Here is a 26238-nt window from a genome sequence, read left to right as displayed (position 1 = left end):
ATCAGCAGAACTCTATAGGACTTTCAGTATCAGCTTTTCAGTAATACCCATATAGCTTCAAGCTCTGAGGTACAGAAAAAATCCCCCCCCGCCCCAGTCAGTCTTTGGGAGCTGAAAATGCACAAATATCAAGGCCATAATTTGCTTGCTTTCTTTTCCTCCTGTTTCACCAGACATATCGTATGAACAAAGCTCCTGACCAGAACAGAAGCTGTGAAGATGATGGCTCCTAACCTCATGATTTTCTGTAAAGCATATCACAGGTGTGCAAGAATAAAAACATAGGATTCAAAAGTTGCTTTGCACTCTCTGCTCTAGAGCAGCCAAACAAGAGTTTTAGAGACTTTCCATGAATTTCAGATTTCACAGTATAAATTAGGCCTGACTGCCTGGAACAGTCTCCCTCTATTAATGAGGATATTTCTCCCTATTAATCACCAGTCAGAAGTAGATACAATATATTGTGCCCCAAGCAGTACATCAGAAAACTATATTAACCAAACAAAACAATGCAGAAAAATGTAAGCAGCGTGGAGGTCCAAATTCCTAGAATTACTGTTCTCAATACTATTTATTTGAAACTGGGGCAAGGTAAAAGGAAAAAAAAAAAAAAAAAAAAAAGAATGGATACACTTTCCAAGTACTGAAAGGACCTGGGGACACCACCAAGGTACTGGATTAGATAGTTCACTGGGGCACAGTTCAGTATTTGAATCGTTGCTCTTAGGCACTATTTGCCTAGAGTAGCTCAGGAGGTAAAATTTAATAGCTTTCACCCTGGGCAACAGGAAAATTACATTAAGTTGACCATGCAAATTACTGTGTTGATTTTAGCCTACTCCTTACTAGTGCTTGTTCAAATCTCAAAAGTCACCTTATATTTTGACGTTAAAAATTTTATAACCAAGAGCAGAAATGTTGTTAATCGGATGACTGATATACTGATAGGGCTTTGTAAGGAAATAACTCATATAGTTATTTCCTGCTAACTTCTCAAGTCATCAAAAAATTCTGTGTGAAGATGCTTGTTTCACAGTGCATAACTGTAGTTCAGTAGGACTGCAAAACACAAATTATGTATTTCAAAATTCATTATTAGGGTTCTGTATGAAGATATTGAAAAATTATCATAGTGACATATTAGTCTTTTTAGGTAGAATTAGCTGTTATGTTTAAAGAAGACATAGAAGTTGATGTTATAGGATGCTTCCCATAATTTGTCCATCATTTTACTATCTGCTACTATCCACATTTTATATAGTATCATTTTACTATATTATTACTATTAATAATTAATAATAATTAATAACAATAATAAAAAATTGTAATGAAAAGAAAAACAACAAAAAGAGAGAAACAAAACCCAGGAAAAACAAGTGATGCAACTGCTCACCACCTGCTGATGGACACCCAACCAGTCCCCGAGCAGCGATCGCTGCCCCCCAGCCAGCTCCCCCAGTTTATATACTGAGCATGACGCCATATGGTATGGAATAGCCCTGTGGCCAGTCCTGGCTGTGCCCCCTCCCAGCTTCTCGTGCACCTCCTCACTGGCAGAAGCTGTAAAGTCCTTAACCAGTGTAAGCACTACTTAGCAACAACTAAAATCTCAGTGCGTTATCAACATTATTCTTATGCTAAATCCAAAACACAGCACTATACCAGCTACTAGGAGGAGAATTAACTCTATCCCAGCCAAAACCAGGACAACAGCAAAGATGCAAGTTATAAAGCAACATGTTTCAGCATCCTCAGCAAAATCATTACATTATCTTTAGCATCTGGGTCATGCCTCTTTCTGCTGAAATGGAAACCACAGAAAATATAAATTAAATGCAGGTGCATCCAGTAATTCAGAAGTGTTTTCATTTCAGAGATTCAGCTCCTGTGAATAGGAAGTACAGTTAGATATTTACTGTTACAAGTTTAAGCTAAACCAGTTTAAACAGGATACTGAGAACTCTGTGTCTCCATCTACATTTGAGCTATGGCTGGAAAGGCCAAATTTCCCAACCCAACATACTACATACCAACATTTCCACAGGGCACGAAGCCAGGAGACTTGCCAAGGAAATGGGGAGCACTTGGAATGACTCAAAGAGAAGAAATGGCAGTGACACGCCAGGGCTAGGGTGTGCAGGCAGCTATGGCCAGTGAGGAGCTGGGCACACCAGCTCCAGCATCTCTCCTCGCTCACCTCCTCTCACGGCCGGGGCTCTGGGTTACACAGGACCTGACACCACAGCCTCAGCACAGCTGCAGGGCTAGAGCAGCATGCAGCCCAGCAGGCAAGCCAGATCTCAGCTGCTTGCAAACCACAATTTAGCTTCTTTGGGTTTTGTCCTGGGTGATTTTTTTTTTTTTTTTGCTTGCACCAAGGGAAAAATTTTTAATAGCCTATGAAGTTTGAAAATTACTGATGTTGAAATGCCAGACTCGAGTGACTCCTAAAGGCCTGAATTTCAGAATATGAATTCCTACTGCACACTGGGATCTATTAAAATGTTTTACCCTGCAAATCATGCTCAAGTGCTATTTGTTTTTAAAAATTGTATCCAGGCTCTATAGATTAACTCAACATTTTCTTATTTCTGTGAATCGAAGTCAGCCCTTTAATGTAATTAAAACATCTCCTGTCGAAGCATACTCTAAGTCTCAAACTTGGGAGCCTCCCCAAAAACAGGAGCCTGAATTCTCACGACACTAGGATCCAAGCAAGCCAGGTGGGCTATGAAAACTAATAAACTATGGGAGGCATCGCTTCTTCCTACAGCTATTGCTCTGGACAGTCCACGCCTGTGCTGCCTTCATGTTCGCTCCACCACTTTCCTCTTGCTCCCTGCTTGTGTTTCCTCCTTCATTAAAAAGCCCAGTAACTCCTTAAGGATTTCAGAGAATAAAATGATTAACCCCCATATGTTTTTTGCTCAAGGAGTTTGTACGTTATACTCATTTATCCCAGCATGCAACCACTTCCCTTGGTTAGACTATGAACTGTTGAAGGGCACTCCTATTACTCTAGGTTTGTGCCAGACCTTGCATACTTGTACCACAAATTTGAGCCTTTTAGTATTATTGTTGTAAATCTCAATCCGACTATCAGTAATTTAAATCTTCATTGTAAAAGTAAAACTGAGGAAATGGCAGATTCCTGAGTTCTTTGGAAAGTTCCGACTGTGATACTTTCATAGCTTACAAAGAGTTTTCATTAGACTCAAGCCAAGAATTTTTAAGACTTCTGCCAAGAGTAATTCCAGTTCTTACAGATTTGGTTCAATGGTCTATGGGCTTCAAATGCCATTTGTGTCACAGTTTTAGTTTCAGAGCCTACAAGGCCACAAGCTGATTGTGGTTGTTTTAGCTGGACACCAGGGATCAAGGGCTGAAATGGAAGCAGTTCTCTTGTGATGCCAAAAGTACTAAAATACTTCATTTTTGCAAAATCGGCAAAGTTAACAAGCTTTCTGGTTACTTTGACAAAGCCTTTTATTCCAGTACCAGTAAAATTATTTTCGTAATAACTGGGGTATCAGAATTAAAAGATTTTCACAAGCTTCCTTTGGAACAGGAATAATAATAGTCTTCAATAATCTGAAGCCTGCAATTATTATGGTCAGTGCACATGAACAAATTAACTTGGATTTGCTGAAAAGAGCAACAGTCACGCATGTTAATAATTTAGCTTATACAGAAAGTGGCACAAAACTCTAAAGAGATCTGGTCTATAACAATTATTTACCCAAATCACTCGTTTGAGTTGTATTTCAGTATTTTGAACTACAAACGTTAAGCACAAATTTGCAAAAATTTGGTTTAGTGACACCAAAACTTTTTTCCTTCTCCATGAAGCACTCACAACGCTTACACTATTTTTGTCTGAGCTTTCCATATGTGGGAAAAAAGGGAAAAAATACAGAGAAGAGCCAAATAATATATTTTCCTATTTGGCTCTTTCTGATAAGAGATCAGATAAGAGAGGGTGATCACACATACCTGATGCTCACCATTTTTTTCATAAATTCAGTTACACATTTAATTAAGCCAACCGTTAGTAATAATGTATGGCTGAATTAATGTAGAATCTGTAAGTTAAACTTTTTCTCAACAGTTCTTTCAAAGGTAACAGCTTTGTGTGCCAGTTTACTTTCAGCAGTTTGCCATGGACTGTTTAATAACAGGGGGACATGATTCCCATGATATCCAAAGTTAGTTCATTATCAGGAAATGCAAGTTACAGCCAATCATCCATTAAAAAGCCATATACTTCCAGCCAACCTGTTAACAAAAACTACATCAAAACACTACTAGTAGTGAAACTCTGCTATTTGATCTCATGCATAATCAAAAGCAGTCCAGGGGAATACTCAAAGCACAGAAGGAGTGTGGGAACTTAAAAAATAAGCTGACAAGCAGCAAAAATGCAGTAATTTTGTATACAGGCACTAGCAGATATGCATACATAGTACGAGAACAAATCCAGTCTTAAAGCACTGTCATCAAATTTAAGGGGAGTTACAGTAACATCAAGCATATCTAACAAAGTCATCCTGTGCTGGATTCTAAAATAAAACACTTTTCAAACACAATTTAGGATTGCATTTAAAGGTTCCCATTGAAGAATTCATAATTTTGCAATCAAACAAGACAGTATTAAGTCAGATATTTTGAAAGAGTTTAACAGGCACAAATATTTTTAGATTCCCTTGGTAGTCTCAGCTCTCTACACTGCAGAAGGCTGCTCTACTGGGTTAACTACTACTGTGCCTTGTAAGACTTGAAAATCTTTCAACACTATACCCCACCTCCCTAAGCCAATGAACGCAACCCCAACATTAACAATGCCTCAATCCACGTCCTTTGGGAAGAGAAACGGGAATTCTCCCACGTTTCATTTTTATGTTCTGTTACCAATTAAAAAGAAGGGCTGGAGGCTGATATATCTGCACATGATTCTTACATCTGTTTCCTCATTCCACTGATCCATTTCCACAGGGCACAGGCCACGATTAATCTAAAAGGCTTCCAACAGATCATTCTAAGGCCTTGCAATAGCTCTGTTAACTGCAAGGCACTCCACAGTCAATACCTCTTCTCATGGGAATACCTGACTAGCAGTATTAGTTGATTCTCCTTCTTATGTTTCTGAAAGAGACGTGGCTCCTACTGACACCCCAGAAGCACGCACTTGGAAGCAAAAAATTTTATGAAACTCATTACAGTGCTTAATTACACAGGGCTTCACTTCTCTTTGCAAAAGCTGCATTGAGTTTAGGAATCTGACATAGCCTTTCCATGGCAGCTGACAGGTGAAAAGAGTTCCAGCTGTGCCCATAAACACAAGCAAGCTTCTGGTGCTAATCCACCAGAACTGGGAAAGCCACTTTGAGTTATGGGTGAATGGGTTTACCCTGAAACCATGTTTCAATCTCAGGATAATTTTATCAGAAGACTTCTGACCTCTCCCATGAGAAGCAGGCTGTCTGCTTCCTACTCAGCAGTGCCCTGCCAGTCACTGCCTCTGCTCCTCTCCGCTCTGTTGGAAGGCTTGGAGAAGCTGTTAGTCCCATCACGTGGAACAGGATATCTCCCGAACCAACATGGGCACCAAGGAAACAGGCCAGGTCTTTGCCACACAGCAGACAGCCTCATCAAAAATTTAGGGGGATGCTCCAGACACCAACAATCACAGCTATTTCTGCTCTAGTTTATTCTTGTTCTTGGTCAATGGCCTGTTCCACAACATGAGCCTGGGTCCATAGGCAGGACCTAAGCATGGAGAGCATCATCCCTCTCAGGCTTTGGGAGGAATATAGATACGCTGATGGAGTGTGCAGGAATGGGGTTTGGAAAGGACGTGGAAAACGGTGAGGTACTCAATGCCTTCTTCACCTTGGTCTTTACTGGTAAGACTTCCCTTCAGGAGTCCCAGGTTGCCAAGACCAGTGTGAAAGTCTGGAGCAAGAAAAATTTACCCTTGGTGGAGGAGGATCAATTCTAAATAAATTGGAAAAAACACAGTCCGATCAAACCTGATGGGATGCACCCAGGAGTGCTGAGGGAGCTGGCTGATGTCATTGCAAAGCCAATCTCAATTATCTTTGAAAGGTCATGGCGACTGAGAGAAGCTCCTGAGAACTGGAAGAAAGCAAATGCCCCTCCTATCTTTGAGAAGGGCAAGGATCCAGGGAAATACAGATCAGTCAGCCTCACCTCCATCCCTGGGAAGCTTATGGTATCCTCCTGGATACCATTTCCAAACATATTGAAGACAAGAAGGTGATTGGGAATAGTCAGCATTGATTTAAGAAGAGGAAATCAAGCCTGACCAACCTGATGGCCTTCTAAAATAAGATAACTAGGTTGACGAATGGGAGGAGAGCAGTGGGTGTTGTTTATCTTGACTTTAGTAAGGCTTTTGATGCTCTCAAAACATCCTTAGACAAGCTAAAAAGTGCAGGCTAAATAAATGGACAGTGAGGTGTATTGAGAACTTGCTGACAGCTGGGTTCAGAGGGCTGTGATCAGCTGTACAATGCCGAGTTGGAGGCTAGTGACTTAGCAGTGTACACCTGGGTAAATACTGGGTACTGGGCCACTACTGTTTAACATCTGGACAATAAGGCAGAGTACACCCTCAGCATGTTTGCAGATGACACAAAATTTGGAGGAGGGGTTGCTACACTAGGTAGTTGTGCTGCCATTCACAGGGACCTCAACAGGCTGGAGAAATGGGCCAACAGGAATGTCATCAAGTTCAGAAGGAAATGCCAAGTACTACAGATATTAAGGAAAAACCCCAGGCACCAATACAGGTTGGGGACCGGCCAATGGGAAAGCAGCTTTGCAGAAAAGGATCTGGAGGTCTTGGTGGACACCAAGTTGAACATGAGCCAGCAATGTGCCCTTGCAGCAAAGAAGGCCAACAGCCTCCTGGGCTGTGTTAGGAAGAGCGTTGCCAGCAGGTCAAGGGAGGTGATCCTTCCTCTCTATTTCATGCTGTTGAGAGCACATCTGGGGTGCTGGGTCCAGTGCTGGGCTCCCCAGTACAAGAGAGACGTGGAGCAAATCCAGCATAGTGCTGTGAAGATAATTAAGGCTCCAGAGGATCTGTCATACAAGGAGAGGCTGATAGAGCTGAGATGTTCATCCTGGAAATTAAAAGGCTGAGGGGGATCTTATCAATGTGTATAAATACCTGATGGTGTTGGGGGAAGCCAGGCACGTCTCAGTCATGCCCAGGAAAGGGACTAGAGGGATGGGAAATTGCATTTCATAACGAAAAGAAATTATTTTTCTGTGAGGGTGATTGAACACTGGAATTGGTTGCCCAGAGAGCTTGTGCAGTCTCCAACCCTGAAAACACTCCGAATCCAACTGGGCGCAGTCCTGAGAAACCAGCTCTACTTGACCCTGCTCTGAGCAGGGGGATTAGACAAGATGATCTCCGGGGGTTCCTTCCAACCTCATCCTTTCTATGATTCTGAGAAATTATTTAAACAGAGCTGTTAAACCACCTTTTACAGAAGGAAACAGTAAGAACTGGTGATTGTGTTTTTCTAGGTTATTGCTGGGGTGTGGATTCAATCTCCTGTTAATTAATTCATAGGTTCAGCAGCTGCCGACAATTTCTATATAACTATATGTTTTATTTTAAGTTAAAAATGCCAAGATTCTTCAATAAGCAGTTTTTAAATATATGTAGCACAAACAGAAATAAGTAACGTGACTCAAAAATAGATTTGGCATCTTTACATCAATCCTCCTCTTTCCTTGTATGTGATTGCAACTAAAGATGTCTGCCTAGAAAAGATTACATCACCTTTGTAGATAAAGTGACTGTTCAAAAAGGGAAGCTTCCAGCATAAATTACTTGTAGCATGAATGTCTTGAATCACTTCAAGCCTAACAAGAAGTACCTTTAGGAAACTGTTGCATTCCCTGGGAATGAATATGTATTGTCTGAAGCTCAGGTTTTCTTTTATGGCACTGTTTTTCTGACAATGCAGTCTCAGAATGAACCAGCTTTTTCTCCTTATTGACAGGACAGCTTTTCCATTTGCCACTCTAACGGTATTTCAGACTGTACGTTTCAAAGCCACGTGCAGGTAGATTACAATCCTACTCTTGCACAAGAATATCCAAATGAGGTGACCAGACCCATACTGCTGTGGCTGATCTCTAGCATTACTCATTTCAACAGTAAGAAAAAATATGATGTCCAGTGGAGGTCCACCAGGACAAAGGGGCTTCCCCTTGCAAAGCTGACCTATGAAACTGGTTTGTGGCTGGCAAACTGGCTCCGAATCATAACAACAGTATCACTAGCTCTGAGGTATCAGGTGAAAACTACCATACTGACCTTATGTTAAATATTGAGATCAGATATTCAGAAAGGCATTCAGATCTGGTCCAAGTCTCTGCCTGCCCTCCTATATGTTTCCTGAAGGGCAGGAAGGACAGGCGGTAAGGCCAGCAGTCCGGCTGCTTTCGAAGGACATTTGGGGCTGAATGCAGTTAAGCTAACTTAAGTCAAGTCAGCTTAAGGTGCCTGAACTTTCTCAATTGGGAACAGAGTGTACCTGGGTTCTCCTCTAAAGAAGGGAGCAGAGACAGCACTTCCAGGGGCAATTCTGAAAAGCCAGTAAGATCTCTCTTTCATAATGGCTATTAATATTGACTATACAAGGAGACTAAAGCAAATATGCTTCAAGTCTACACACTTCAGATAGGAGTATAAAGCTGGAAAAGATGAATGTGGGCCTTGAAACTATACATATTATCTTTAGTTGATAACAGCAGAATGCTGCAAGGAGCATGTAAGACAAATACTACTAAAACAAACTGTTTTAATACTTGAGCATTATCTTAGTACACAAACTGTTCCAAGCAAAACCACAACACTGTTACACTGAAGAGACCTTGATATCCTGTATCACATTATCTGCAGTCTGTGAAACAATGAGGAATACTTGAAAACTTGCTCTTTCAACATTTTTCTAGAAACAGATGAACAATGAGGATACTGCTTTTCACACAGCATCCCTCTTGTGCACTGTGGTAATATCCGCTCAAATACAGAAGAATGAAAACAATCACATTTCTCACCTCTCAAATGGACCAGATAATACAGAATTCAGATCAGTCTGTGTTTTTCATTAAACTGGACATGTTTACAACTCAGATGAAAGCAATACTTGCTCAAATTACCTCCTTTCCTCTGTTTGGAAGATTTATTGAAGGCAATATAGAACAGCAACAATAGTCAATCATAGGTGGCAGACTGCCCTTTTATTAGGCATACTGAAGCCAATTAATCTAAGTGAGCTTTCTCCCTTTACCTCCTGGAGGCATGTACGGTTAGACTGCATTTAAAAATTCTGCAGCAATAAATAAAGGTGCTGAAACCATTCATTTGAACTTTGAGAAATTATTTACAGGCACTTGAGATGCTAAGTATAAACATTCTAAATATTTTGCTGGGCAATGTAATTTGACTAGATCCAAGACTTAAAAAATAAAGTTCTAAAACAAGGCTTTGTGGTACTGCCATCCTCAGGGGCAGTAGGAAGAGAAAGGAATGCCTGTGAAAAGAGGTAAAAGCAGTAGGAACACCGAAACCTGCCTTAACACTGAGTCAGAAAACTGAGTTAATCAGAAGTCTTCAAATAAGGTTGCAAGGGAAGGCAGGCTACTGAATCAGTCACGCATTTACAGCACAGAAGTAATCAATTATTGGAATTTATTTCTAGATGTCAGATTATCTGCCATTTATAAGAGATACCAAAGGCCATTTGAGGTGAAAAGCAAGTCTATAATAATCTTATTAATTATGAAACATCAAAACCCAAGATGTCTTAATTCATGTTCTCATTTTTGCAGTCCATGTGCTTCTAATTAGAACTGCTGTAATATATTCGCTTGGGAGGCATATAAGAAAAGTGAGTAACTTTTTAGTAGCAGCTTCCTCTTTCAGGGCACAAGCTTAAATAATCCTTTATTCTTGGATTACCTCAAACATCCTCCTTGGATTACCTTCATTGTAAATTCAATTATAATCTTACCAGTTTCACAGCTGGGCCCAGTGAAGCCTTGTGGGCAGGCACACACATTGGAAGCAATACAGGCTCCTCCGTTCCTACACCCGTCTTTGCAAAAGGCTACAAAATGCAAAATCACAATATAAGGTTAAGAAAGAATTAACATAACTACACTCAGCAACCACGCAGGTGGCCACAGGCCACTGGCAGGCTGGCACAAAACGCGGTCTCTGCGGCACGGAGTGCAGAGGCTGCCTTCTCCGAAAGATAGAGGTCACGAAGAGATGGTTTATGGCCCCCCTGCCTCACTGGCCAGATGGGCTGACAAGCTACAGAAGGAGATTAAAGTAAATCATCTGAAGACAACAGCTCACATATGTGCTCCTTCGTATGCACTGGGAAGCGGTAAAAAGCAATATCTTCCCCAGGAACAGACTCTTCCTAGGGCAGTGCTGGTCTTCCCTGCTGCCCAAATAAAGGCCTGGGCATAACAGGCACAATTGAACACTAAATTCTCTGGCTACCTTATTCCTTGATTAAGCAATTAGACTGAAACAATAAAAATAATAATTTTTCCTCAAGAGATTCTGAAGAACTTAAAAACTTTTACCATTTATAGTTTGAAGTTGATCCCTGGATTTGTTCTTTGGCACACTGCAATCTGAGAAGCTGTGCTCATGCATTTAGGTGCAGCATTTTCCAATACAGTTGTGAATATGTGTATGCATTAAAGAGTCCCTTCTGCAGACACAGAAATGCAACCAGCTCTGATAGAAAACATGGCAGCTGTTAATTGCTCTGATTGTATCTGCAATATGGAATCAGAAATGCTCTGGTCACAAGAAACTGTAGGTGAAACTAGGCAGATGGAGGTTATCACCAACATAAAGAGTTGCTCCAGGGCGCTGGTCTAGCCCTGCACTTGTAACTAGCCACCAGAGATGCCAGCTGCTCTGTGTAAGCACCACTGATGAGGTCTTAAGGCTCATCTGAGAGAGAACATGAGTGTTATTGATTTGAACTTTCCAGCTCTCAGTTTCCAGGCACCAGCCTTGTGGTGTGAGACCCCCGGCACCGAGTGAGACATCCAAGCTTCCCGGTGCAGGATGACACGGTGCACGGCAGCACGGCTAGCAGCACAGCGCGTGACAAGCTGCCAAAGCCATGGGGACAAGAGGTGCATCCGGGTCTCTCTGAAGGATGCTGGCATCCAAGCCAGGGCTGCAGAGAAGTACATTGCTCAGATTGTGATACACAGGCTCAGTGTCTTCTGCATACTGTCTTTTCAATATTGAGAAGGGAGGGAGGGATGCACTTTTCTTTCACAGTGGGGCCAGGTGCCCTCTGAAATGCCAGACCTGCAGTCAGAGCTCTTATTCAGGGAACAGAAGAGCCAAACACAGAGCTCTAGGGTTATGTACCTTCTCTTTGACTCGAAGAAATCTCAATTATCTTTTTGGAAGCTGACACACCTCCAGCAGAAGGATTGGGGAATACTCCCAAGCATAGCACAGAAGTGAGCTGCGCAGACAGAGCTCTCTTCTGAGAGGAGCAGCTCTGGGTTTGAACTTCCTCAGGCTAAGCCTTTTTTCCCATTCACGTGAGGAGGGGACCCAGCATAAAAGGCCGTATTTGCTGACATCTCTCCCTCTGCGCCTGTGTTTGACTGGAAGTGGACTAGGTTGCCATGTTTTACAAAGAGCTCGTTTATGTTAGGAATATTCAGAAAAATCATACCGTGACTCAGGTGAAGGAATAACTAGCACTAAGATCTTAATCAGGCTTAGCAATTAAAGAAATTCTGAGTTGCTTAGCCTTGATAATACACAGTAGTAGAATGTATCTATGGGATATTACCAATGTTAACTCCAGCCCCTTAGGTTCTGACACCTAATAGATCAAGAGGACTGAGGCACAATTTCAAGGAATGCTGGGTAGGCACAGCTAGACCACTTCTCGCGTCTGCGTCAGTTCCTCTACAGCTACACTACTTTTATTTTCAAGCATCCTCTAAATCCTATGCTCAGAGCCTGAGGACTTCCAAGGATTTAGTACCAAGTATCATCTCCTCTGATGTGAAATGCAACAGAAATAAAAGCAACATTGTTATGTCTGGGAAAGCATCCTTCTAAGACTAGTAATATAACTTCTAATGTTTACCTGTGAACGAGAACGTTAGAAGACAAGGCACCACCTAGCAAAGGTTTTGTGCATGCATGTCTATTGCTTTTCTCATTTGCAATAAAAAGACACAGCATACCAAACAACTTTCAGTTCATCCAAGCAAAATAGCAAGTGATTGACCGTGGACAATGTAGACCTGACAATGTTTTCACAGCTGTAACTTTGTTGGTAACTGTGGGCTTTCTTGAATGGTGTAGCATGTATAGACACTGTTAACCGGAGGCAGAAATGAAACATAATTACTTCACATTTTAGAGCATACTAACTTATGTATGCATCTTCCTCAAATTACTGTGAACTCTGCCAAATGCAAAGTCAGTGTATATCTGCCTATGAAGATCTTCTTATAGGTGCAGGACCTAAATGCCTAGCCTAGCATTTTATCTGTCTTCTTCGAGGTACGTGAACAGATTTGCATCAACTACGACAAAGCATCTCATCCAGTTCAAAGACTGCCGTACTCCCGAGTTTTCAGCGGCTTACCTTTGCAGATAGTACCATTTCCCGTGTAACCTGGCTTGCAGACACAGTTGTGCCCACCCACCGTGTTGAAACAGAGCGCGTTTTCATCACAGTTGTGCTGGTTTGTTGTACATTCGTCATGCTCTGAAAAGGGAAACAAGAGTGGGATGGTCCTGAATTTTTAAAACACAACAAAATAAAAGCTTTGTATAGGATTCCACGTTAAAAAGAGATAAACATGGTAGTAGTTACTGACAATAGGGCTACCTGAACACATAACTGTGGGATAGCCAGGGTATATATTTTTAGCACATACTAGTACGTGGTAACTGTACTGCAGCGTAACTCCAGTTTCATTAACAGGGAGCCACCATCATTATACTTTCCACGTGGGCTACAGTGTTCTCGTAAACATTTGCCAAAGAGCCGGCTAACATACTGAAAATCCATATGCTAGTTCTACTGTATAATTTATTCATGCAGGTTTATCTTATGCGGGATTCATAGGGTTTCCTTCAGAAAGCTGACTCATGGTGCGAGACACACGCTCCAAACTGCAAAAGATACGGTTAGCAGAAGGCAGGACTTCAAAACGTAGCCCGTGTTTTCCTTCCCTTCGGTGCGTACGCAGCACTTTATGTAGATAGAGTAAGTAACCTGAAAACAAAGGTCTGCCTGCTATTCAAGGGACTTTCAGCACGGTGCGTCCTAGCACCGGAATGCAATGGATAAGACTCGTCAGTCTGGTGACTAGACTTAGACGTACTGGGAAATACACCTTTTGGGAATAAATGAAAAGTCTGGACAATATGATTTTGTGTTAACTTGCAACACACTGTTTAATCTGAAACAAAAAAAGTATTGTATAAATGTTCAGGTTCCTGAACGTTTTAATGTTTTACTTTGTGATTTTTAAGAAATGCAAAATGCAATTTCAAAATAAGATGCTCTAAAGCATCATTTCAAAATGCTACATGAAATGCTCTACTATTCTCAAAAGGCAATATCTTAGTCTGTAGGCATCAAAATGAAATGTTTCTGTCTTCTGGAAATATTCCTTGCATTTTCTTTAAATAAACAGTATTCATCTATCCATAAATAATTTCAGACCCCTGAAATTTTAATTTCAGGAAAACCAACTGTTTGGGGAACATAAAGGCACTTAATTTCAATCAGCACACATGGACTAGTCTGCATGTGAGGTTTTCATAGCCATCATTCTGCCCAGGTTTTAGCAAATTTTATTAGTGCATCTTATGCCAGTTCTGGCTATCTGACACAAGTCTTAAATCTTGAATTGGATGCTCTTTCTTCCCCAATTTTGAGTATGTCACACTGCTCTGAATCTTCCCCTTCATAAATAAAGAGCTGAAGTCTGCTCATACCCCACAGAGTTGTCAGGAAAATTAATTTGTTAACATTTGCAAATCACTATGGAAATGTTCAACTTGCTATTTCAATACTGGTCATAAACTGTAGGAGTATAAAACTGGCAGAATGGCACATCTCTAATCCATCAGTAGATGTAAATTGCCCTCTAGTCATGGCAAGTACCTGTTGTTTAAAAGGGGGGAAAAATTCACCACAATGTAACTAATCAATTTTAAACACTACACAGGTTTAGATTTTTTTTTGGGGGGGTGGGTTTGTTGTTGTTGTTGAGTGTTTATGTGTTTGATTTTTAATAACACTAACCCTAATATCCCTCTTCTAAACAAGGACTTACGTGTCTCTTGTATCACCAACAACGGTCTGCTCAACCCTGAGCACCGAGGCACCAGCACTTACTGAGCCGAGTCCCTCGCTGGATGCAGCAGAGCACGGGCTGCAGGCCTCTGCCCCAAGCATGAGATTTAATTACTTTGCTCTCAGCATGAATAACTAAAATTGTTATTGTTCACCAAATGATCCAGCCCCTCTAAAATGCAGTTACAATATTTGACTCCAACCTCCTAACATAGTGAAATTTCTCATGTTGGCTGAAACAGTATTTATGCTAAATCAGTCCATAAAATAAAAGAAAAATAAATGACCATGCAAATTAGGCAAAAAGTGTTATCTGCACTGTAATATCCTGGCTTTCTTAGTTTGTGTTAATATTATGATATTATTTAAATATGGTATGCTATTTAAATATTAAATATATATTATTTTATCATTTTAAAAGGTTCTGTATAACTTACAATAGGAAAATAACTATGGAAATGTGTGAAACATTATGCACTCAGCAGGCCAAAATATCTTGCAAAGCCATTATCTCGGTATCTCAGGAGGTAGGAACCATACAACAATACATCACACTGGTAAACTCAGCTCAAATCACTGAATTTGACAAATTAAGTGTCATCCTCAATAAGGAAGTGTAGCCATCCACCCCATGCCTTAGGAATGCAGAAGAATCCCTGGCACGTACAGCAGCTCTTTACTATGGATAAGAGTATATTAGCGGAAAGCAGGCGATCACAGACGGTCACACTAAGAGGAATGTCTCTACATGCATGACTTGAGCAGCTCTGAAAGCCCATCAAGGCACCCACAGGCAGGGCAAGTGCTGTGGTCCCTATGCCAAGCAAACTTGCTATTGGTATTCCAGTACAACAAGGTATTAACCGTATTTATAACACCATCTTGCCATACTGGGGCCTTGAAGACCATTTGTACAGATGTACGTCCTTCATATGAAAAGATGACTGTCACACTTGAGTGTGTCTTCCTAACGTTTACTCTCTGGGCTAAGAAAAACTACCAAGTCTTTTAAGATGGATTTTTCTTAAAGCGTACAGTATCAATAAAATTAACTTTCTGTCAGCTAAGTAAGGGAGCTTGGATTCAAAGATAATATGCCTGCTTTCCTACTCTTTCCATAAGAAACTTCAGTGTTTCATATCCTCCTGTAAGAAAGTTCATGGAGGATGCTTGCTAACATTTCAGGAGGAGGGTCCAGCACATAACCAAAACTGTACCAAAACAGCCATCACTTCTACTTCTATGGTTATCTGCTCAAACTTCAGGTCTATTTTTATTTAAATCAAATATTAGCGACTCATGAAAAATTCATGGGTCTGATAAATGACTCTTGGATTGAAGTTTACATGTCATTTTTTTAGGAAGAAAATGCCTCAGCGTAAGAGGAAATTTTGTGATTCAATTAAAGGAGCAGAGATTTTAAAACAATAGGAATGGAAAAAAATCAGAAAAAAAGAATCAGGATGTTTTACAGTCCATCTAGATTTGTTGTTCTGTATCACCTGAGCTTAGCTTCAGTAACACACTTAAAACCATTTAAACATAGTACTTCTTCATATTCCTTCTTACAGTGGCACCTAACAGAGCAGTCAGCTTACACTTCAGGACTGGCTCTTTTATGGACTGATTACAAATGGTTAAACTACACCTGAAAAAATCCTGTACATAGAGTATCTTACTACATTCACTCTTTCAGCACATGGCACACTATCCACACCAATTAAAGGGACCATCATAAACAGTTTCTTCCAGAATTCTCTATTCATAACAAGGCAGACTGTCCAGCTTTACTAAAGCTAGAAATACTTATTTGTAATAAAAAGTGTGGTGGTCTGTTGATAATTCTTCATTAATTCATGTTTATTGCTTTGGTTTCTTTTTTTAATCACACTTGGAAAGTCACCTTAAATAAGGAGGACATTGCAGAGACTGCGTTCAGCAATCTTAAATATCAAACAAGGAACTGTAGAAGCAGACAGGACTCTGCATTACAAACAACCAAAAACGCAATTTTTAAAAGGATCATTTAAAGAGAACCATTAATACGGTTGTTAAGTTCAAAAACTAGTATAGAAACATTATTTGCATTATTTAGAAATTTCAGTACTGCCCAAATATATTTCTGATGCTGCAAGAAGCAACACTGAGGCTACTTATTTCAAGCATCTTTAGAAATCATGTGGCACATTTAACCAAAGTCCTGTACTTATTTCACTGCACACCATAACGATGATGGGGACAGGCCAGATACAACAGTATTACAGAGGAAAGGAAATAAAAATTACTTTTGCAAAGAGATTTTAATGATTAACACACCTGAATTTGCATAAACATATTCTATAAAGACCAAATGCACTGGTTTCAATGACTACTTCTAAAGCTTTATTATCTAATATATCTAAATTCCATTTTGTGCTGTTCAGGACTCTATGCTCAACAGTGTTAAAAGTTCATAAAATCTCTGTTCTGAGTTAGAATCAACTAAAGTTTTAAATACAGTATTTATATTGACTAAAATATCTCTGGAATGAGGTCCTTCTAGACAGAAAAAAAATTTCAACTCTAAACTTTGCTATTGCTCCACAGTAATAACAACAGCAACAGTAAGTGCGTATGAATGTTCCATTAAATAGTCTTTATGACTGAGATGACTTAGAGATGCAAAAAATTATGTGACAATGCAATTAATTCACTTATGCACATTTGAGTGTGCAGCAAATAGATTATATACACACACACAAATACATATACACACACATCACACAAATAGGTATACACATACGTACATACATATATACACATACCGTAAAGGTGATGTACTTTATTTTACTTTGGTTCATTTTGAAATAGTACTCTAGAATATTCCATATGGTTTTCTTGACAAAAATGTTGCTACTTCAGGATATCTAGGGTGAAGTACTACATCCTAGTACTTCACCCAGTACATCCTAGAGACTGCTGGCATAAAGTGACTGGGACCCACTAGATCCTGTGATGTATGACAATGCAATAACAGCTGGGGGATCTGTCTTACCAAGTTTATTATCTGTGCAGAGATTCTTGCGGAGCCTAGTAAAATTTAACATGTGGTCTACAAGGTGTGTCACCCACCTCCTCCTCCTTTTATTTTCCTAGCACTATGCAACATCAGTCCCTATCCTTCCTACTGTGTATTTCATTATTAAAAATAAACAAAAAATCTGTAGAGCATTTCCTACTTGCATACTGCAAGCCTTCCCAATATTTGCCTGGCACATCCAAATTCTGCAAACGTCTAAGAAAAAAAAAAAAAAAAAACAACAAACAGAATCCAATCCAGCAGCAAAAAGGGATGATGACCAAGTTGAATGACTTACTTATGGGTAAAGAATATTATGCTAGCAGTTTTCCTGAACCATCCATTACCAACATTGGAAAATAAGAGCTGAGATCACACTTAAGGCACAGAAATGCATAGAAGTTCCCAAATATATAAATAAAATACACCCCTCCAATCATAGTCTTGTAATACCATGCAACATGTTCATTTCTGAGTGAGGAACTTGTGGACCAGGATTAAATTAAAAGAATTTAAATAAAAAGAATATATTAGGTATTTTCTCCTTTCGATGCCTCTGAATTCTTGAACTCAAATTACTTTCAGCCTCCTGTCTCCTTCCCATTGGTTCAGTATAGATCTATAGAGCCTTCGTGACCAGCTGGCAATCTGACATGACAGTAACAGTCACAGCAGTGACAACAGATAAGAGTTACTTGAATTATCAATAGCCGACACACTTAAATGCCCACTTACAGTTTATCTTAATTACAAGCTTTTTTCCCTCATATAGTTCATGTACAAGACAAAAATTTGTAGTAATTATATGGGTAGTTTGGAAGACTTATTCCATTAAGATCATTTGGGAAATGACAGATGCTTAATTTCTTCAACACTTCATATTAACTAGTTTAATTGGCAGGGTTACTTAGTCTCCGTATATACACACTGTTTTCAAAGACCAAATGCTGTAAATTTATTGATGATTATGCTATGTTTTCCATATATTTATGTTAAATTTTTGTATTGATATTCTCCAATTCAAGTATGTCCAATTCATTTTTCTATAGGTACTCCCTAATTCAAATGCAAAATGGAACCCATGCTTTAATTACGCATAGAGTTACCATCACACAGTTCATCCTTAGTTAACACTGAAGTCATTAATCATTAATTAATGACCACCAGCAGCTGTCCTCAGTTCAAAGCTGGGGATATGAAAAGCCAGGTCTTCCTACAATAGTCTATTCACTGCTAATCCTGTTACTTGATTGATTTTCACCTTCATGTACTCCCATATATCCATGCTGCTCTTGGTCCTCATTTTCTAATTCTTTCTTCAGTGCAGCCATTAACAACAATTTCTGTATATCTATGTCCAGAATTTTCCTACTTTCTTCTCTTAATTGTGTTGATAGTAAAAATAGCTCTGGCATGTGCATGTTCTATTTTCAAGGTCTGTCCAGAGACCATCCTGCTTTCTGAAATGATGTTTCTGTCTGTAATTACTTAGTCCATTGCTGTTCTTCAGGGAGAACAGCTGCCATTGCCTCATCCAGATGTCTATTTCTCTCTTTTATCTACTAGCTTATTTACTTATTCTATATTTGGTTTTAATACAATAAAAAAGGAAAAACAAGAAAACTATAATGAAACCTTAGGAAGAAAATCCACTTGGGGATACGGCCAAAATCCAGTATTCCTTTTCATATCTATTATGAGAAATCTCCGGACTGTATCATAGTTATACTACTAGGAAGATATAACAGGGAACCTATATTAATGGCAATTATTGATGAAGGATTAAAAGCAGCCAAAAAACACTTGACCAAGAGATGGCATTACTAAGAACACACACCCATTCTCCTTGCGTCTGCTTGTGAAGCTACGAGCGCTTTGGAGAAGGCTCCAAGGTGGCTGTGGTTCTGATGAGACTGAGCTGGACTTTCAGAACTGGTATAATTTGTTTCACAAAAAGAGAAATCCTGACACTGAATGTGATGATGAGATCCATCCCTAAAATACCTCCCACTTCCAATCATGAAGTTCTCTTCTTTCTAGGAGAACCAAAACTTTTAACATGTGCCCTGTTATTTACCAATGTGGAGAACACAAGAAAGATCCTTGGACCAAATAACCCTAGAGAAATACTGCATATTTATAGGCAAATATAACTTCCAAAAATATGGGACATTTAAATTCTAGTAAACATTAGTTTTTTGAAAACATATTCTAAGCAGATTTTCAATTTTATGTTTTATTTCACAACAGACTTTCATCTAGAGAAAACTTTCATACACCAAAGCCTGTAAGAGGCATATACTTTTTTCCTCACTCCCTTACTTCAACTTTAAGACTTTTTTCTTTGCACAAAATCTCTTTTCTTTATTTTTTGGTTATTCCTGTTCTCAGTTTTCCTCCGAGATTGAAGGAATACATAACTCTTAGCTGTAAGTCCCTTTGAATTGTCCACTAGTAATCCCAAATTCTGTAGCTCTAATAATGGATTTTACGGCTCTATGCAGGGTATATTCTCCCCCAGGACTCAGCTTGAAAAGCCTAACATGAATTGAATGTCAACCAGTCCACCCTTCCTGTGGTATCTGCACACTAAGAAGTCCATGCCAGGATCTCCTTGAACTCAGGGAAGACAAAGATACTGTTGGTCTCAGCCACAATAGACAAATTGATGGGTAAAATACATATTTCAAGGCAGGCCTACCATTACGCCCTCCCTCTTCCTCCACAGCTCTTGAGCAAATCATTTAAACCTTCCTAAACCCACCTAAGTTTCATCATCTTCAAAATGTGTGTTATAATTGTGATTTCTGATTTCATGGAACAAGACATATTTTTGCAAAATACTCACACTCCTCTTGTGGAGGCTTCTACTGTAATATTAATCAGTGTTACTTCATGTAATGTCCTCTGAATTTTTACACTTTTTAACCAGTTAGGCATAGGAAATATATTGAAGAATATTTAGAATGACAGCTAAAGTTGGATAAGCTTTAATTTATCTTCACTTTCTTTCATGTCTGTCATTTTCTATATTCCTTCTTGAACAGAAAAGTTTAAGGGAGGGATTTTCTAAAGGAAAATTTCCCCTAAAGGAAAATCTGTAACTCCCACTGATTTCAATGGCAGGACTGTAATGCAAATGTGAAATGATTTGGAAAATCTCACCTTAAGAGATTTCAGTCTAGACATAAGGTCTGTGACCTTGTCACCCACTTCTTTCTTGCCTTAATTCAAACTGATCTCTTGGTATCTTGTCTCTTTTATCACTGACATTTTAAAATAAGGTTTCTATCTTTTAAAAGGTATTTCATCATTTAGACTTTCTCCATAAATTCATTTTATTATTTTATTTTTTTAATCTAGCCAGATGCATTATTTGTTCCTAGGTAAATCTTTTTAAATTCAACTTGTATTGTATACAAAACCTCCCAGGCACTTATGATAAACTGATGCTTTCAAAATCTTCTATTATGTTGTCAAAAGCAACAATGATAGCAAATTCTGCATCTATAGTAGTGCTCCCTACTTTATTGCTAGTAGAATAGCCAGACTAGAGTTGTAAATATTCCACTCCAACTTCCTCAGCCAACTGAAAAAATGTTTATTTTACTTCTTCTCCTAGTGCCAACCCTTTTAATTTACTGTTTCCTTACTAAAAGGCTCCATGTTATACAAGTCTGCCACCAGCAACAGATACATGTATTGGATACTTGGCCTCCATCCTACACATTTCTGTTATACAAAGAAAGCAGAAAAGAGGCACTCTGACTGCTGCTGAGGCTCCTAACTTGCTGCCTGTTCTCATATTTCACTAGTAACAACTTACAGGCCATCTACATAACCAGAGGGCTCCACAGAAACACCCCCGAGCAATGCTGTTTTTCACCACGGAGATAAGAGAAGGATGGAAATACAACTGGACAGGAGAAAGATGTCTCAGCAATCAAGTACCGGCCGAAGTTGGGTTAATAAATTATAGACGTACTCAAGGCTCTCTGGAGACAGCTGGTGCCCCTCTCCTATTCTTTTTGGGATAGCACTGTGACCAGAGTTTGCGAACTCATTGTTCTGGGGGCTCCTGGGGAAATTACAGCTACAACACATAGCACCATTACCAAGGACAGTGCTTGCCAGGTGAAGAAAATGAGAGGCATCACAGTGGTGGATGAAATGCTGCCGTTGCTTTGATCCTGCTCTTGTCTGCAGAAATCTGGAGCAACTTATCTAATCATAAATATTAGGGAACAAATGGTTCTTCTGTCCTTTTATGCAGCAGGGAGATTTCTTAATGCATGAGATGGTTCCTCTTATTTCCCTGGTGGTACTGTGACACAGGCACTCAGATGTCTCACTGGATATCAAGTAGGACAGTACTATTTTTGATAAAACAACTGTAGTGCTTGAGCTCTATGGAGAGAGGAGGCCTTCCTCCAGTGTTGCTCACCTGATTTTGAAGAGAGTTCTCTACTTGAAAACGGGGACAAAGATATGCTTCATTCATGGTAAAGCACAACAATATTGATGCTTTGCCCTTAGGTCAGCCTTGATACCATCTCTAGCGATGCTCCCGATTTTCCCTCGGGCACATCCTCCCTGACAGTTTATGGAGGCGCACCAAAACAGCACAGCAAATGTATCCTTCACAAACACTGCACGTGAGCTGCCTTCCCTGGAAACAAAAACACTTGGGGAGAATGGTACAGCCAGTTCTCACCATAGCATAGCGTCAGGGAAGAGCTAACACACATACCCAGCCTTGGAAGCCAGGAAGTGCTCCTGGCTTCCGCAGTTCAGACATAATAGCCCTTGATGCCAGGAGATACCCTGCAGAGCCGTCTGCACTGCTTCTAACAAAAACAGCACAGTAATGGAGATGCAATGAAACTAGCTTTCATCTTCCTTTCCCCCCCTGCAATGGTATGAAACTTGACGCTGGCTAACTTGCTTGTTTCATGGGTAGATTTTCTAGCCCAGACCATGCTTTTGTTGCCACAGTTCAACTCCTAGTGCCAATCAAGCTTACAAATAATTATTTCTGTACTTACATATGTGGATACTTATATGCATTTTATATTGCTAAATAAATATTTGCATAAGCACATCTTAGCAAACTTTACATATTTGAAAAATTCTGCCATCAAATCCGCTGTCCTATTTAAGAACACCATGAATTGCTCTAATAAGCAGAACCATGGATGACATTAAGTCTTCAGTATTGTCCAGGTCTCAAATACTCAAAATAGGAATTTAGAATCAAACCACAGAGTTAAGAAAAAAGCAAAACTTTTGACCAGATAATCCATTTTCCTAATACTACTGTCATCCCAGGATGACTTCACCTTTGTAATCCTACTTCCTTCACATGTCTCCTCTTCGGAAAAGTTAGGATTTAAGCTGAGATGCTGTGAACAACTTTGGAGGACTTCAAACTAAGATGAAGCCCACTCCATGGAAGGTGTACTAAGTGAATAAACACAGCGTATTCAAAGCAGATTGGAATATCTGTTCAGGCTACCACCAACCACAATCTCTATTTGCCTCCCAAACATTGAAATGATGTAGACAGAAGTTAAGTTGAATTCTACATCCACTTCCACCTTCTGAAGAGCTAGAAATAAGGCAATAAATTCTTCTTACCAAGCATGTGCACACTCCAAACTTATTAAAAATACAGAAAAATAATTAAAACAGATTATTCTTGATGTACCCCCACCTTTCCAGAAATCAGTCCTCTTATCTTGAAAAGAACTGGTCATTTATGCTCACTTTGAACAGTGTAAAAGCTTTATCTTCTTTTTTTTTAAAATTTACCATCATTAAAAGATTCTACTACAGGCTTCCAAACCCTGAACGTCAAAGTTAACACTGTGTGACAACTGGTATGTTCCAAACTCATCACATTTAGTGGTCTGTAACAGGGTAAATGATACAATTACCTGCTGTAATTACTGTTGCTGACAATATATTTTCCCTGGTGATTGGTCTGTGTGACTCATAGCTGCTTATCTTTGTCAGTCCAGTCCAAATCTCCATTTCCATGTGACTTGGACATTAACTTAGGAAGTATTTACAAATTAGTTCCAATATCTGCCAAGACAGATATTTGGGATAGTATAAATTCATCTTTTATTGCATGATTAAACAGTCTACCACTCAAATATTATTTTGCATTAGAAAATAAGTATTCACAATGAAATTCTGTTCCCCATTTAAATAAAATGCTCATTTCTTTTATTAATATATTGGAAGGGAAACACACTCAAACAGGTAAATAAAATGAAGGAATAAAATGCAAATAAGTACATCAACATTTTCAGAAAATGCTCATTCCCAGAGCAAAACATGAGGTAAAAAAAAAAAAAGTTATAAAACATTAAGATACTTAATTCTCATTACCTTCTTGGAACAATTTTAAGAACACCTACAGGAGACAACAGTGACTTTTGATTTAAAGCAATGTGAGTTACAGGCTAACCAAGCTACCTGACCATAAGCATTTCCCTGGAATATCTTTCACTTTTAAAATATAAAATAGATACAATTCCTTGCACCATTTCTCCTAAGAATATACTTAAGATAATGTGAAAAGATTGCAGAGTATAATGACAGTAGGAAACAGATATAGCCTTTTTAAGATGATTTGGAAGCTTGACAGAAAGAAAAAATATTCCTACAAAAACTCCTACAAGCCATTTAGGTAGAGCAGTCTCCTATTTTATTGCTAAGCTTGTTGACAGAGTTCTTGGTTCACAAGAGAAACATCAAGATTTTCAAAGCTTTTTGTTATTTGATGGGGAGGGCCTCAATTTTTGCACATCTGACCACATACATTGTAAAGGGTACTGATTTCAAGAAAGTAAATTGATTACCATTTCCAAAATAATTTCTGTTTTCAGTTTTCTAGTTCAGTCTTGAAGATGCCTCAAAACCACTAGTATTTTCATTAAAAAAAAAAAAAAAAAAAAAAAAAAAAGACAAGACAGAACAGTTCTGTATTTTGAGAATGTCCTCAGGAGGAATGTCAAGTATCTTTTATAGACACAGTACTTTCAGAAATACTGCCTCACAATATGTATCTTCACTAGCAAAAGTGAAATTTCACCCAAGAACCCTAGGATTATGTTGTACCAGAGCACAGCATAGACAGTGATGCTTCCCTTTGCATCAGTGTGACTTTTCAAATTAATGATGATGGTTTGGCCAGTCTTCCTTGGGGCATTGGCAGAACAAAACCCTCAGGATGAGTTCCAATATATTTTGTCAGTAGGTGGTATTTGTTCCTTCTTGTTGGCCCACTATTTCTGACTGCCACAGAGAGGTCCTGCCAATCACTTCTTTGTTCATTTAGGTGAACTGGAAAACACAGACTGAGCAAATTCTGGAACTGAAACTAGTTTTAGACAGAATTAGAAGGGCAGAAAAAGTGCCAGTTTAGCTTCCACACTGTGCTCATGCAGGATCAGCCACAGCCTGCCTGCAGAATCAGCAGCACATTTCAGTGTGAATCAGAAGTTACATGCAGAACTAAAAATATAAACCTTTCTTTGGGATTACGCATAGGAACACAGACACCAGATGAGTCAGTGAAGTGGATAAGCCCAATATGTTTACTTTGTACACCAACACATTTCAGGGTACATTTCAGCATAATTCTACGTGCAATGAAGGACTAGCAAGTACACAACTCCTGCTGTGGTCGAGGGGTTTGTGCCACAAGTAAGGCCACTACTCAAGCACACAGCTGGAACAGAGGGTTGCAACCCAAAAGGCTATTTCTGAAATATTTCTGGCTGTAGAAACGCATTTCTAGTTTGAAGAAGCATTTTGATGCAGCGAGGTACATCTGTTTTTGTAAGTCAAGAATCATCAGTCCAAAAGACTGACAAAAGGGAGTAATACTGATAAAGATTTATCGCAGAGACAACTTAGGAAGGATTTGTCAAAGAAGATGACGAATACTAAATTATAATGACTGACAGTATAAAACATGAGTTAAGGAAACAGTCTGCCATTTAGCATAAAGCAGGTTAATCTCTTATAAACATTACATGAAAAACAAAGGACACTTCTAAGTTGTTTCAGGAATCACTCATTACTGGACAAGCCATGTAGCACGCAGTGGGAATCAAATTATAAAGAATTAAAAGTTCCCACGCTCACAGATTGTCTGAACAGAAATAATTCAGGGATATATATCTGTCCAAACAGGAAACTTCCATATTAATTCAAAGAAAACACTTGCAGCTATAAAATTAAAAGAAAAGGCTTCTGAAGCCCTGGACAAAATGAAAAAATCTTATGTCTCCTCTTATGAGTCTTGACAGACCGTTATCTTTCTTACCCTCTGCCTTTTCTTACAACTGTGTTATCTTAGGATTGGAAATGCTTTTCAACAGTAGAATGCCAACAGACTGACAGACTTTATAACCGTATACTGCCAGCTCTATCCACTACCCTCAGAACCTGGATAATTTATATCATGATTATAGTCACCTTGATTTTACTGTGAATGTGTAGAAAACTGCTGACTTCAATATAGCATGACCACATAACCTTAAATAACTCCACTGTTCCTTTTTTAAAAACTGTCTTGCTTCATACAGTAGCTCCAGTCTCTCACTGACCTTGGCTGGAGTCCCTCTGAGCACAGGCTACACTCTCCTGGCACGAGGCAATCACCAGCTGGCTCAGACATGATAGATGTGAGCTATCCAACTTCCTTCACTTTCTGGCTCACTCAATAAGACAGCA

At 39.3% G+C, this 26238-nt stretch overlaps 1 protein-coding gene across 1 annotated transcript in view; it reads right to left on the bottom strand.

The window, feature by feature from the left end:
- Window positions 1–26238, bottom strand: part of NELL2 (neural EGFL like 2) — a gene marked incomplete at both ends in the record, with an annotated part of 155879 nt that overhangs the window by 29787 nt on the left and 99854 nt on the right. The window contains 2 exons of the mRNA XM_082308552.1: window positions 10062–10157; window positions 12705–12827. Coding sequence (XP_082164678.1) covers window positions 10062–10157; window positions 12705–12827 — 219 coding nt within the window. The remainder of the gene's footprint in view (window positions 1–10061; window positions 10158–12704; window positions 12828–26238) is intronic.

The sequence above is a fragment of the Platalea leucorodia genome (assembly GCF_965183815.1).
Source record: "Platalea leucorodia genome assembly, chromosome: 4".
In the NCBI taxonomy this organism is placed as follows: domain Eukaryota; kingdom Metazoa; phylum Chordata; class Aves; order Pelecaniformes; family Threskiornithidae; genus Platalea; species Platalea leucorodia.
The sequence above is the reverse complement of the archived record's forward strand: the minus strand, read 5'-3'. Positions and strand labels throughout refer to the sequence as shown.